Source organism: Antechinus flavipes, chromosome 4 (assembly GCF_016432865.1).
Source record: "Antechinus flavipes isolate AdamAnt ecotype Samford, QLD, Australia chromosome 4, AdamAnt_v2, whole genome shotgun sequence".
Taxonomy (NCBI): Eukaryota; Metazoa; Chordata; class Mammalia; order Dasyuromorphia; family Dasyuridae; genus Antechinus; species Antechinus flavipes.
In genome coordinates this window covers 258,712,611-258,727,191 of record NC_067401.1, presented here as the reverse complement: position 1 = coordinate 258,727,191, position 14,581 = coordinate 258,712,611, and the positions used below count along the sequence as shown (strand labels likewise).

The window sequence follows — 14,581 nt, the reverse complement described above, 5'->3', positions numbered from 1 at the left end:
CATGATCAAAATGAATAAAACAGACTGTTCAAACCTATAATATTTTACTTTCCACAGTTCCTTGCATATAGTAGATGCTTAATAAATGGCTGTAGAATTAAAATCTCCTGTCTGATGATAACATTATTTTTGATTAGATACAATATTCATTTGAGCCACAAAAACATAACCAATATTGGGCAAGCACAGAGTTTAGCCCAAGTACATGTCTTCCTTACACCCTGTTTCTGTGATAATCCACTTTTAATTATCTTATCTTCTAATGAAAAAGCTACTTTGACGCCATGGTAACACCAAAAAAACTATATTCTGAACAATCCCTTACCCAAAAGTGATTTTGCTTTAGGCACAGTTTTTTGTAGCTTTTGATCAGATATTTTGCATACTTCCTCTTGGAGTTTTTGCTTTGGGGATCCAGACTCTAATACGGCCTAAGGCATTTAATAATACTGTGCATTACTTTATATTTCAATACATGCCTATAGCCAAACCTCTCTTAATTCTTCAGGACACAAATTAATCTCTAGCTGTTTTGATTTATGAATCTACAAATTGATAAGTCTTTGTCCCTTAGTCTTGTGTATCTGTATGTACATACATGTTCATATATGTAATCTCTAGAACTGTATAATTATGTTCAATTTATGTCATTTTGCTCACTATTCAATATATATCTAATGATTCTGAGCCTTTCATTCTTAACTAGAAATCACTAAGAATTCTGGTTATATTTACATATTTTATACTTAAATTTCTTCTGGTTAATAACGTGAAGTTGACTTTTGTTTAAGGCTGGAAATAAATATTGGAATTATATAATTTTTTTCCAACAAAATATATTCCAAAATCATACTCTTTTTTGAGTAAAATATGTTAATACATGTCAAAAGGCGAAACTTTTCATGATGGAACATAATAATAAGTATACTGAATCGATAGCAACCGGGAGAAATGATTATTTCTCTTTTATATTAATAACTATTTACTATAGGGAAATGTGGAATTTTTTTCCCCCGTTTCTTCATTCAGAGATCAGCCCTTTATAGAATATTCAGCAAGCATCTGAAGGACATTGCTGATAATGAGATTAGATTAATTTTCTCCACAAACTACTTTAGATCTCACTTAAGTGGGGAAGCTCACTGTGTTCTACTCAGGATTGAGGCCCTTTGTCTAGATTGCCCAGGGATGTGAAAAGGGTTGTGTTCCCTTTAAGAAACTGTATTTACTATTTATATGTGATTCCTTTCAGATTCCCAGCCCCTGCTGGCTGAGGCATATCCTCCCCAGATAAGTTGTCTTTCCTGGATGCCAGAGCCTTTGGTTCACAAATCCTGGTCAAAAAGCATCCCTTTGAATTCCAATAGGGGATCTGGGCCTGTCCCAGTCCCCATTCTGACTTGCTTGGGCTGCCCAGCCCCCACTGGTTCTGATATGCTCAGGCTTCCCAACCCCCACCAAGACACCCAATATAATAAGCTTCCATCAACTAAAGTCTTTTCAGATGGACCCTGGCAGCCCTCTTTACTACCAGGACCTTCTGTCCATTGAGAACTGCATTCTCAGTGCAAAACTCCATTTTCCATAGCTCCATCACTATAGAAGTCAGTCTCTTGGTAAACTGATATCTAACAATAAACTTTCATTTTTCAACTGATATTTGGAAATGAGTGAATTCTTTCACTCCTAAAACCTGCGGCCAATTTAATGGGGATTCTTAATAACTCTCTCATAGCCACTAATGTCTACCACCAGGTGGTCTATCACCAGGAATCTAGACCATTCAAACACTATCAGATGGAGTTGGCCTAGGAGCAGTGACATAATCAAGGTCAGTCTCCAACCCCTTATTAGAATAAGTCCACCTCTCATTGTAACAACTATTCTTTCTATTAATCGTTAACCAGTCAGAGTTGACTGCCAGCTGTCAAGAACTCCCACTCTTCCAGGGGCATATAAGCATATCTTGATCTATTTTTGGTTTAGGAGAGACAGCCAAAGGACCCTTTTATTATCTACTAGCCATAATTAATAAAATAATTACTAATTGTTCAGAAACGATACTTCTTAAGCTTCTTATATGTCATACAACATAGAATTATTGTATTTTAGAGTTAGAAGAGACTTCAGTGGCTATCTAGTCCAAGCGATAGTGCAAAAATAATCTTTGCATAAAACCACAAGTAGTCAGTCTCTCTAGAAGATATCCAGGGGGAAAACCCATTACCTTCAGAGGCAATTCATTCTTCTTTTACAAATTCTAATTATTTAGTTCTTTTTTTTTTCCTTTCTAATATAAAATCTTAATTTGTCTTTTAATTCATTGCTCATAGTTGTATATTTTGGAGCCAAATAGAACAAGCAAACCCTTCAAGTACAAATGGAGAAAGATCAATAGTAAAAGACTTTCAAAAGAAAAGTTTGTAAGTGCTAGCAATAACATTAAGTAAGAATATATGCTAGAGAGCTATCTAAAAATGATTTAATGGTAAGCAGAAGTAACAGGGCCTTCCTTTCTCTGACACCTCAATGTTTTAATGGGTATTTAAAATTCTTTCTACTCTTCTGAAAGTATGCTTAAATAGAAAGTTTTAGCAGTAAACCTTTTAGATATTAGAGTTTTACTAGACACCTCAGCTGGAGGCTAATCTAACCATTCTTAAAATACTCACAGATATCTCTGACACTTCTTTTTTAGAAAGTTTCCAATATGTTTTTACCTCTAGAATTTACCTTGGTTTGAGGTGAGGTTCTTAGAGAACTATAAAAGATTAATTAAAATAATTAACAAGCCTAATTCATTAAATGTTTTCTATTATACTCCTGGGAGAATTCTGTAACAGTAACCTTCTTCAATAAACCATTATCTGGCTGGAGTCAAGATGCTGGATTAGAAACAGGAACCAAGTTGAACTCTCTTAACATTCCCTTCCAAATAACTTTTAACATAACTTCTCAAATCAAATTTTGGAGTAGCAAAGCCAACAAAAAGATCATGCTGAATTGTTTTTCCAGTTTAAGAGTAGAATCTAATATGTTTTAGTTGAAGTAAAAAAAGCAAGGATAACAATCATGTTCTCAGACAAAGCAAAAATCAAAAATAGATACAATTAAATGAATTAAAGAAATTATATTTTGCTAAAAGATAGCATAGACAATGAAGTAATATTAAAATTTTTTACAGTGAATCTCTAATATAGGCCCCATTTCTCACATATACAGAAAGAACTGAATAACATTTGTAAAAATAAAAATCATTCCCCAATTGATAAAAGATTGAAGGATATGAACAGGTAGTTTTCAGAAGAAAAAATCAAAACTAGTCACATGAAAAAATTATCTAAATCACTAATTAATAGAGATGCAAATTGAAACAGCTCTGAGGTCCAATCTCACAACTAAAAGAAATGACAAATTCTACGGAGGATGAGGGAAAAATAGGTCATAAATGAACTCTTGATACAATTGTAGACTATCTCTCAAAGCGATCAAAGAAAAAAAAAAGAATTCCAAAGGGCTCATGATTTTTAAAAATGATATACATTTCCAGAGAAAGAAATGATGAACTGAGAACAAATTTTAAAATAATTTTCTCACTTTATTTTTATTGCCTTTTAAATAACATAGCTAAAATGGTGGAAATGTTTTGCGTGGTTTTACGTGTAATTGACATCAGATCACTTGATTTCTATGGAGGTATCAGAGGATTAGAAAAGAGAGAATTTGGAACTTGAAATTTTAAAAATGATAAAAATAATAATATTTAAATAATAAGCCATTATTTCAATACTTTCAAAGAATAGCAAAATTTTAAAGCTGAAAGGGACCTTAGAAGACTATTTTGTCCAGTCCTTTCATTTTAAATATGAGGAAAATAAGGCACAGAGAGTTTTAAATGACTGTGTAAGTTCACAGAACTAGTAAATAGGTTTCCCTGTTCCCAGAATATTGTTTGCTTTTAGAAGAAAACTACTATTTGGTGCAAAAAAAAATTTGACTTTTTTTCTTAACTGTTAGATATAACATTATTCTATCCAAGTTCTTGAAATAGAATCCAGAAGTCTTTATGCTATTAAAAATTAAAACTGAATTAAGAATTTTTGGGTACCTTGTATTATAAAGGGCTGAAACTGAATAGGTGCACTGGAATCAGACAACTGAGCACTTAAGACTATTACCTATTGGACAATACTCTATTAGCATATGCTTGGAAAAATGGCCCTTCTCATTATTCTGTGCTGGCTAGATCTTTTGGTATATACAGATAATCATAAAAGGAATTAGGGGGTGGAGTAAGACAAGCCAGAGTTGCTTTGGAGGAGGTTGACGAGAAGGGAGGTTGGTGGAGAATTTGTGGCAGTTCTGTCCATCCCTTTTACTTCTCCCCCTAAAGACCAAGGACTTTTGCTTATCCTGACTCTGGCTGATTCTGAGGCTTTCAGGGAGCTATTCTGAACTTTACACTTATAGTCTTTGGGAGAGGCATGGTCACATAATAGATAAAGAGCTGGTCTTAGAGTAAGGATGAACTAAGCTCAAGTCTAATTCTGATCTTTCAGTGACACAAGCAACAATCTAAGACTAAGATTTGTATAGTAAGAGCAAATCTACATGGGTAGAGAGAGTTTTCCTCACTAGAAGTTCCTTTCATAGCTGAAATCATAGTTCTACTTCAAAAAAATTATTATTCATAAAATCAATATCTAGTTTTCAGGGTACAACATGTAACATATCAAGTTTCCTTTTCCAAAGAAATGTATGAGAATAAATTATATATAATACTTGAGTATAAACATAGTTAAAAGAACCTATAAATAAAAGCTCCCATTTATGTAATGTCCTTTAGTTCATAATTTCCTAAAGCCCCATTATATAATCTCTGATATTATATCTATTTTGCAGAGGTAAGAGTGTGACATTTGAGTCTCTTGGTTTGTTTTGTGGTGTGATGACCCTTGCAAAGAAATTTTAAAATAAGACTACCTACAGATTCTAAAACTGCTATGTGAACACCACACTAAGATTTAATAGTCATTTCAGAACACATTAGAAGAATACCAATAAAATAATTTCTCATCCATCTTTTTTATCATCATAAACTAATATTTAAGTAATAAACCCACTATAAAAAGCTGAAACACAAAGCGTACCACACTATGCAAATTTGGGAAATAAGCTAAACAAAATCTGACATACAAAATTTTGCTTCTTAAATTCTTTGCAGAAAAACAGAGCTAAAACAAATTTTAATATTAACAAAGTTGTTGGTTTTTTTCCCCCACTCTTACCTTAAGAAATCTCTCATCGGTCAATGACGCAACTTGTTTTTCTGGAGTTTGCTTCTCTACGTACCTGAAATTAGCACATGAGACATACACACATACCCAGAAAACCATCATTAAAAAATAAACAGAAACTGTTACCAAAAGGACCCCAAATTCTTCCCAGTTTAATATCAACAAACAGGTTATTTCTTCCTAAAATCCAAAATGATGGTCAAGATTTCATAAGTCCTACATTCGAAGCATAGTGCATTCACCAGAGAATTTGTGGGCAAGGTGGGAAAAAAAATGCAACTGTCCAAAATAAAAAGTAACATGAATCAGCATAAAAGGAACTGAATCATCCATTTGGAAATGCAACCAACCAATAAGAGTTACCTAATTACCTGAAACATTACTACTACTACTCAAAAGAGCTAACATGCTCTAAAGCTACATTAATAAAATCTGGTACCCAAAATTTGAGAGTAGATGCTTCTGATATTTTCTGCTTAGCAAACTGATTACTCTTAGCAATGCTATCAGAGAAATTCTTATCAGAAACAGTTGTACTAAATGATGTTGGAAATCCCTTTCATCTCTGAGAACCATAAGAGTCTATCATTTTGTTCAAAATATGTCACTGCTGAGTCAAATGTGTCTCTTAAGATAACCTTTTCTCCTAAATCTTACCAAGGGAAAATATCTATATGAAATGATGCAAATCAAGACAAAATTAGAAGAGCATATTTACAAAACCAATGTAAATAAAATATAGACTCAGAAAAGGTCAATGAATAAACATTTTTTTAAAAAATACATTTTAGTTTTAATTTGATAAAATATACAGAGTAATAATGATTATGAAAATTGAAGTTATAGCTTGTGTAATTACAGAGTTAACTTATTCCTGAATAAGAAATAAAAGAATGTTCCTCCCTTCTTTACTTAGCAGAGATACAGATGATATGGAATACTGCATTTCGTTAGGTTAATAAATTACTTTTGTTGAATTTTTCTTTCTTCCTTTACAAAAAAAAAAAATTTGTCCCCTCTAGGGGGGAGGGAATATTGGGAAATGAAAGTAGTACAAAAACAAAAGATATTAATAATTTTTAAGAATCAAGATAAAATGTACAGTGGAATATATTAGAAATTTTATTCCTTATTGTACATATTTGCTTTGACATTGATAAAGTTTATAATGAAATTTAAGAAGTTAAAAAAATCTCAAGTGTTCTGAAATGTAATTTATATAAAATAAACTGTGACCTAATTAACTGTAATAGAAACAAAGCAATAATGTCATAATAGAAGAATTCTGATTTGTATGGATTCTAAAAACAGAAATACTAAACTGTTCAAAGGAGAGACGTTATTTAGACAAGTATTCTAGTCACTAGAAAAATGTTAAGTTAAATAAGAATAACTCTTCATGTTTTACCATTCATCTACATGAAAGGAAAATGTTAATAGCTTTTATACAGCACTTTAAGATTTAAAAAGTACTTTGTAAATATTATCTCATTTTTACCCTTGCATCTTAATTTAAAAACTGCTATTATTATCTCCATTTTGCAAATGGGAAAACTGTAACAAACAGAAGTTATGACTTGTTGAGGATCCATAGCTGTATTTGAATTCAGGACTCCCCAAGTCCAAGTCCATTTGCTCTATCCACTAAACCATCTAGTTTCTTAGTATCTTTTAAAACCAGACAACTCTTCCTTCTTCTCTAATTTCACATTGAGAGACTTTTAAGATTATTTATTAGGTTTCTTTTGTAAGTACCTTTCATGTCCTTTCATGGTAAATTAACGATTTGCCATTCTGGTTTTATAAATCAGTCTTCTGTGAATAAGATTAGCATAATTCAGTTTCCCTGAGCCTTATTCACTCACTAATTGGAGAACAGGTATAGTAAACAGAACATGGATACTTCAGTTTCCACATCTAAAATGGTAGGAGGAGATTGAAGAAGAGCTGATTTCTTGGGTCCCTTCCTGCTATAATCTATGATTCTATGATCCCAAGACCATGAGAACTGATAAAAATCAAGTTACTAATGTAGTAAAATGAAGGAATTGTGGTCACTTCACCTAAGTGCTAACTTTACCATTATTAACCACATCTTTACTTGCTACATGTTCTAGAGATGTATAAATCTGGTGAGTTTAATTACCTTTGTGATTTTATGAGGTATAGCAAATCCTAGAACTATAGGCTAGACCACTAAAAAGTGAACTGTGTAGTAAATTAAGAGGTTTTCCAAACTGTAAAAAGGAGATATTTTTATAATAATTATGCTTTTTGGAATATTTCAGATGTGGCGATAAGACAATGTATAGAAAGGCTTACATGTCAACAGACAAGAAACATATACATAGAGTGTAAGGTACAGAGATGCTACAGTCTTGAGAGCATCTATAATGAAACTATCAACCTTTTGAATCATACAGAAGTGTTAAACATGCACTTCTTTTTTACCTCATAAAAGAGGGAAGGCGCCGAATACTTTCACATTGGTCTTCTGATAAAGAATGTATTCTTTTCTTTGCTTCTGAGAGATCACAGCACAAAATGCTGAGTGGCTGGGAATAGAAATGTTCTAATATGGCCAGCTGAAAGAAAGAGAAAATATTTGGAATGTCTTAACAGCAAATCTTTTGTCATGTATTATTCAATGGGGGGGAAGGGGTGGAACATTTAAAAAAAATTTTAAAAACCCAAAATATTTATGAAGTTAATATGGTTTTTATCAGGCTTAAGCCCTATCTCTGATATAAATGGATGGCTCTGGACAAATCATGTAATATTCAGGTACCAACTATACTAGGAGGACCTTCCTCCCTGTAAGATATCCATGTAAATATTTTTAGATCAGACCTATGAGCTTATACACATATATAAAGATTTCATTATCTATTCAGATACAAATACATATGTATATGTTTTGTATATTTGTGTGGAATGTTATTAATGGTACTATAGTCATTGAATTTGAACAGTGTATAGTATATACACCCAGATTTTGAGAACAAGGTTAGAAATTGTCAGCCACTGTTGTGTCCTGCCTTCTAGAGCCCCCAAATTGGGTTGACAAAACATACCGTTGTTTTCTAGAGCTCCCACACTGGGGTGATTAAAATATACCTTCCTAGTGACGAAGTGATGAGATGGGACTTCTGAGAATGGTGGAAAAATGGAGTCCATTTATTTCAAGGGCTTTCCCCTTTTTATGATGTAACAAAAACAACTCTGAGCAGGTGGGACCACATAAACAACTTGCTATATAATTTGCCACCTGGTATCACTCTTCCACCTGTTATCACTCTGCTTCAATATCAACACAGGTTGTCACTGCCACTCCCCTCCCATTTTTCATGAAAGCCTAGAGCCCTTAGGAGAGATGGAGAGACCAACCAGACATTGTCAGCAGGTTCCCTCTGGGCTGAAGGGTCTTAAACCTCATCCAGAGTTTCCCCACTGACTGTGACCCTATACAAGCCACCTAATAAAAACAATCAAGAACACATCAATAACTATCAATCTATATTCCTATTTTCTAATCTATATAAATATGTGTTAACTCTATATGCATAAGGATGTCTCCCTAAATAAGGACATTAGTGGAGAATAGGCAAGCTTTCAGAAGTGATCATCAGCATTCAAATACATCTTTATCATTTTACAATTAACTGAAAGATGCAGAGAATTTTAGACCTATCATACTTATGGTTTAATGATTATTTTTAAAAAATATTTTAATAAGGATAATAAAGTGCTGCCTTATAAGCTTATTTAAAAGAAGGGATCTCCTATCTATATATCAAAATCACAGGTTTCCTGAGAAGATACAATAGAAAGGACCCTTTTCAATGACACTTTTGATAACAAAATATCAAACTAGGTTCTAAAACAGAGATGTGCTATATGTTTGCCAAAAGCAATTATTCACTGCTGGAAGAGATCCAGCATAGTCTAATCAAGGAGGGATTCTCTATGGATAGTGAGATTTTCCAGATGCTCTTGGTTGCAAATGTCATTGTGCTGATTGCATTAAGCCCTTACACATTAAAGAGACTTCTCAAAGAGATCTGTATTCACTCAAAGGAATCTAATCAATCCATCCATGCAGGAAAGTGCAAGTGTAGAAATAATGTGGAAACATTTTTTATTGACTGATTAGTATTCTTATATGGCAGCAAGACATGGAATAACACTCAGAAGAACGTCTCAGAAGAACTAAAAATAAGCACTATAGAGTGCCACATGGTAGATGTGAGTTCTGCAATATGTAATGAGGAACTTTGAAGAACAAAAGTACATCATCAAGAAATTGATGAAAGAAAAAGTTTTCTCTTTCTGGGCTAGTCAAGTGACAAAAATGATAGGTGACAGGTTGACAAATAAAGCATCCCACTAGTTCTCTCTCAATGCAAGAAGGTAAGGAAGAACTCCCAAACTTTATGTGTATCTGTTTTTTTTTTTTTTTAAATGGACAAGAATCACATCGGATTGATAAGTAAATGTTAATTGTAGTCTACAGAACTGGCGGGAATTCCCAAATCAATGACACCACAGACATATATAAAATCATCTTATTTGAGCCTCACAAAAATGCTGTGAGGTAGGAACTAAGTATTATTTCACAGACAAGGATATTGAGATTCAGGAAGGTTAAGTGTCTTGCCAATGGTCACACAGCTATGAAGTTATTCGAAGGAGGATCTGAACATGCGTCCTAAAAACTATTATATTCACTCTATTAAAATTTCTGTACTTGGGCAGGTAGGTAGCGCAGTGGATAGAGCACTGGCCCTGAAGTCAGGAGAACTTGAGTTCAAATCTGGCCTCAGATACTTAACACTTCCTAGCTGTGTGACCCTGGGCAAGTCACTTAGCCCCAATTGCCTCCGGAAAAAAAGAAAGAAAGAAAGAAACAGAAATTTTTCTATATAGAAAAGAAAATAAATATTTTTTTTTAAAAAAAAATTTCTGTACTCAGCAATATGGAGGATGACTTGGAGAGGGTGACCCTGGAAGGAGGAAGGTTGAAGCTACTGAAATAGTCCAAGCAAGCAGAAATAAAGACTTGAACTATGATTGTTGCAGCAGAGGCACTGAATATGAGAATGATAGTGAGAGAAATAACAGTGGAAGATGACTATAGGCTCTACCTTTACAATCTCATTTACAAATACTCCTCTTTATTGAGAAAATACATGACAAAATAACAATACTTGATACACATATGAATTTATAGTGTCTTTGCAATAATTACTTATTTCTCCAGAGATACAAACCCACAGTTTGGGTACCATCAGTAAACAGAAAAAAACATTGTATTTGGAATAAATAGACCTGCTATCAAATCTTGATTGTGGTACTAACTATATGAATGAAGTCACAACCTCTGTGAATCTCAGTTTCCTCCCTGAACAAGATGATTCCATCCTTCTCACTGCCACCAATCTATCATGGGTTTTCATAACTATTCATCTAGCTTACAGGCTCTTAACAAGTTTTTCTGTTTCCTCATCCTTCCAATCTACCTTTTGTAGTACTACTAGACTAATCTTCTTAGGAAAAAGATCTTTTTATGTAACTTTATTTAAAAAATAATAGTGGCCGGGAGAGCTAGGTGATACAGTGGATAGAGTATCAACCCTGAAGTCAGGAACACCTGAGTTCAAATCTGGCCTCAGACACTTAACACTTCCTAGCTGTATGACCTTGGGCAAGTCACTTAACCCCAAGTGCCTGGGGGAGTGAGGGGAAGGGGGAGTGGCTGCTTACTATTATTTATCAAATAAAATTTCATTCTTTATTCTCACACTTAAGATATTTTGAAATCGTGCATTAATAGATCCTCCCTAGTCTTATCTCATTGTTCTTGTTTTCATGTGGGATGTCCCAATAACATAATGCAGTTTAAGTTTTAATAGCTTAAAACTACACTAGACTTTTGGGACCCTGTAATTATGCTAATATGAAAAAACTGTCAGTTCCTGTGCACATTCTATGATTTACTATCTTTGCTTACACTATGCCTTATGTCTAGAATGCCCTTAGTCTACTCGCTACCTGTTGAATAGTCCTACCCCTTCTTGGTTCAAACTCAGATACTCCTTATGTCTCCCTCCTTTCCTCCTTCCAGCCTTTCTCCCCCAAGATGATAATGAGCCTCTGCTCCTGAGATTGAAAAGGGTTCTAATTTTTTTTCACTTCTGTACTTACCATGTATTAATTTGAATCATAGCTATGACTGTGGCAGTGGTCCTACCAGATAATGCTCCATATGAACCAAGACTATTAACGCACAAAATCATAAGAGTTTAGGGCTAAAGAAACTTTATAAACCTAATCTAACTTTCTCATTTTAAAGATCAAGAAATTAAGTTTCAGAGAGGTGTAGTGATTGCTTATGGTAATTGAAATTCTAAATAGCAGAACCAGTTTTCAGAAGCAGAATTCAAGTCCACTGAACTAAAATATGTTTTCTTCTATAACATTGGTTTCTAAATGGAAATCTTTTGGCCTATGTGGGGAATGGAGAAGTGGGGAAAGGAATTACTTGCAAGGATCCCATATATGAACCAAGTTCTATCTTTTTTTGCATTTATAGTCAATGAAGAATAATAGAACCACTATCATGTGAACGTGATGTAAATTGTGTCCCCTTTAATCTGTGGGGGAAGGGTTAAAAAGGCCCTGATGTAAACTATGGGGGGAAGGGTGGTCCTGAGTCTCAAACTCTCCCGGGCCTCTGGGAGAGGCCCACCCTTCAGTCCATGAGGGAAACTCTCAGATAAGTAATCTCATTCAATTGGAGCTCTTGGCCTAGGGCATAATCACCAAAGTTTATTGAATTGAAAATTAGCTCTTAATATCCCCAGCCTCTAACCTCAGCCTCAAACCTCAGAAGGCTAATAAAGAAAACTCTAAACCCTCAAATATTTGCTAATGTCCTTCTGGATTTAGCCTGCTGGGTCTTCCTCAGTGTAAACCTTTGCAGAAGTCCTACCAAGATTTTGTTTAATGATGAAGACATTTTCTTCCCAGTATAAGCCCATCTTTGCAAAAATAGTCCTAACAGGATCTTGCCCACTATGAAAGCTGTCTTCTTAGCATGCTATTTTCTTACTGTAAATAAACCTATTCTTGCCACATACCTCAGACCTGTATTTATTGGGCTTTGCAAATTCTTTTGAAAAACCTGCGACCAGTCAAAGGGGATCCCATTGCTGTAAGGGGATCTCTCAACCCTCAATTCTCATACCTCAACAAAGGTATGCATATATTTAAAGAGATGTCTCATAAATCACAAAAAATTTTGTCCCCAAAGAAGAGATATGGGAGATCTTCTTTTCCTTTATAGAAATGAGGGAGGATGAAGTGGAACACTATATTATTATTCATTTTTTCCCCCTTTATCAATGGTTCTCAAACTGTGGGTTTTATTATTCCTAGAGACAAGGAATTATTACAAAGGTACCACAAATTCATATGAGTACCAAGCACTATTTTATCATTATGTATTTTCTCAATCTTGATAGAAGATAGAGGACGAGATCAGGGAAAGCTGAACCAGATTTAAATATAACTGGGGAAATGGGTAACAAATAAATAAAAATACAATGGAATATAAATTAATAAGGAGTTTTCTAAGGCCACAGTCTGAAGGAATCCTTTTGGACAGTTTAGTGACTATTTTTTTGTGTGACATTACTGCTATATATAACAGCAGATTCTTTACAATATGCTGATTAGTTTTGCTGCACTTCATTTTTCTTTTTTGAAAAATTTCTTATTGTAAGAGACAGGAAGTGAGAGGAATGGTGTATGAGATAAACTGGGTGAAGACACTATAAGGAATATAGCCTTAAACTATACCTTGTGACTTGAGACTTTATAATGACAAGTAGAGCTACAGCTAAAAAAAAAATTACAGGAGTTTGTCCCCTCCAGTTTCCTACCACCTCTTAATTAGCATTTAAGTACCTCTTTTAAAGGCAATTTATTCTTTTATTTCTGGGATGCATTTCCTAGGTTAGAATGTAAGCCCAGAGTTCCCCAAACATTGGGGAAAAAAGACCAGGCAGGAGAGTGGGAATTTTTTACCAGGACTTTTAATCTTGTGTTTTGCAGTTTTTACTTTGCACTCCTTTTATTGACAAATACCTTGTCAGATACGAGATGCCCTTTTTCTCACTAGATCATTTTTTCTTACTCTGAGAGTCTCTGATTGTTTTTGTGATCACTATGGTCCCACACAGAGAGAAAAAAAAAGAGTGCTATCAAAACAAAAGATATCAATGAAATAGATTTTTAAAATTAATGACAATGTTATAATGATAGCCATTGCTGTTAACTGAGCAAAAGAAAAAAATATAAAACATAAAGAATTTGGCAGAGTTTATCTAACATTGTCCATAGGAAGAAAAGTCGTTTCCAGGGGTATCAAAAATCCTGATTACTAGAAAAGTAAATTGCAGAGAAACAGGGATAATTATCCAGGTTTTTAAAAAATCTGCACACAATATTCTACAAGTAATATTCCCTTTGTTATGGTTTTTGTGGCCAACAAGAACCTTCAGATTACTAATTTAATTTCCCAGGTATCTTAATAACAGAAAGGAGGAGTCCTGAGTAATAATTATCGAGTTAATTCTCCGGAGTCTGATTACTATAGGATAACAAAGAAAATTAAATTCCAGAGCTTGAAAAGCTGAAACTAAATCATGAATATAAATGGTAGCCCCACCTACCAAAGGTAGGTCCTGTAAGACTCTATCAGAAACAGCCAGGCTCTAATTACTTCAACTACAACATAATTTTGCCCCAATAAGAAATAAAAATTCATCATTCATATTTAGTTTTATTCCAAACAAAGTAATTTTCAACCATCAGTTGTCTCTTACACTGATATTATGTTTTGATTAAATGTAAGTACTTTTTTTTACCATGAAGAAACTGAAGACCAAAGAAAATGAGGGACTTCAATGAGTCAGCAGCAGAGGCAGCACTACTATAGGAACCTTAAACTTGCTTAGCAAACTAAGCGACTTTTCAAGTATATTTTTAATATCTAATCAGCTGGAAGTTGATTGCTCCATAATGCCAATGAAAGCAATTTCTTGAGTTCACTTTTTATACATGCTAATTATAAGCTCTGTAGCAAAAGAATGCATTTTAGCCAACGATCTTGCTATAAAGGTGTCATTGGTCAACAAGAGAACTGGGGGAAAGGATTTTGGAGGCACCATAGAAAACTAGTTGAAAAATCATTCAAGACACATATTCTATTGTCAATGAGT

General features: G+C 33.9%; 1 protein-coding gene across 1 annotated transcript in view; it reads right to left on the bottom strand.

The window, feature by feature from the left end:
- Nucleotides 1-14,581, bottom strand: part of ORC3 (origin recognition complex subunit 3) — a 98,943-nt gene that overhangs the window by 48,260 nt on the left and 36,102 nt on the right. The window contains exons 10-11 of the mRNA XM_051997371.1: nt 7,749-7,882; nt 5,289-5,352 (exon numbers count right to left, since the gene is read on the bottom strand). Of these exons, the coding sequence (XP_051853331.1) occupies nt 5,289-5,352; nt 7,749-7,882 (198 nt within the window). The remainder of the gene's footprint in view (nt 1-5,288; nt 5,353-7,748; nt 7,883-14,581) is intronic.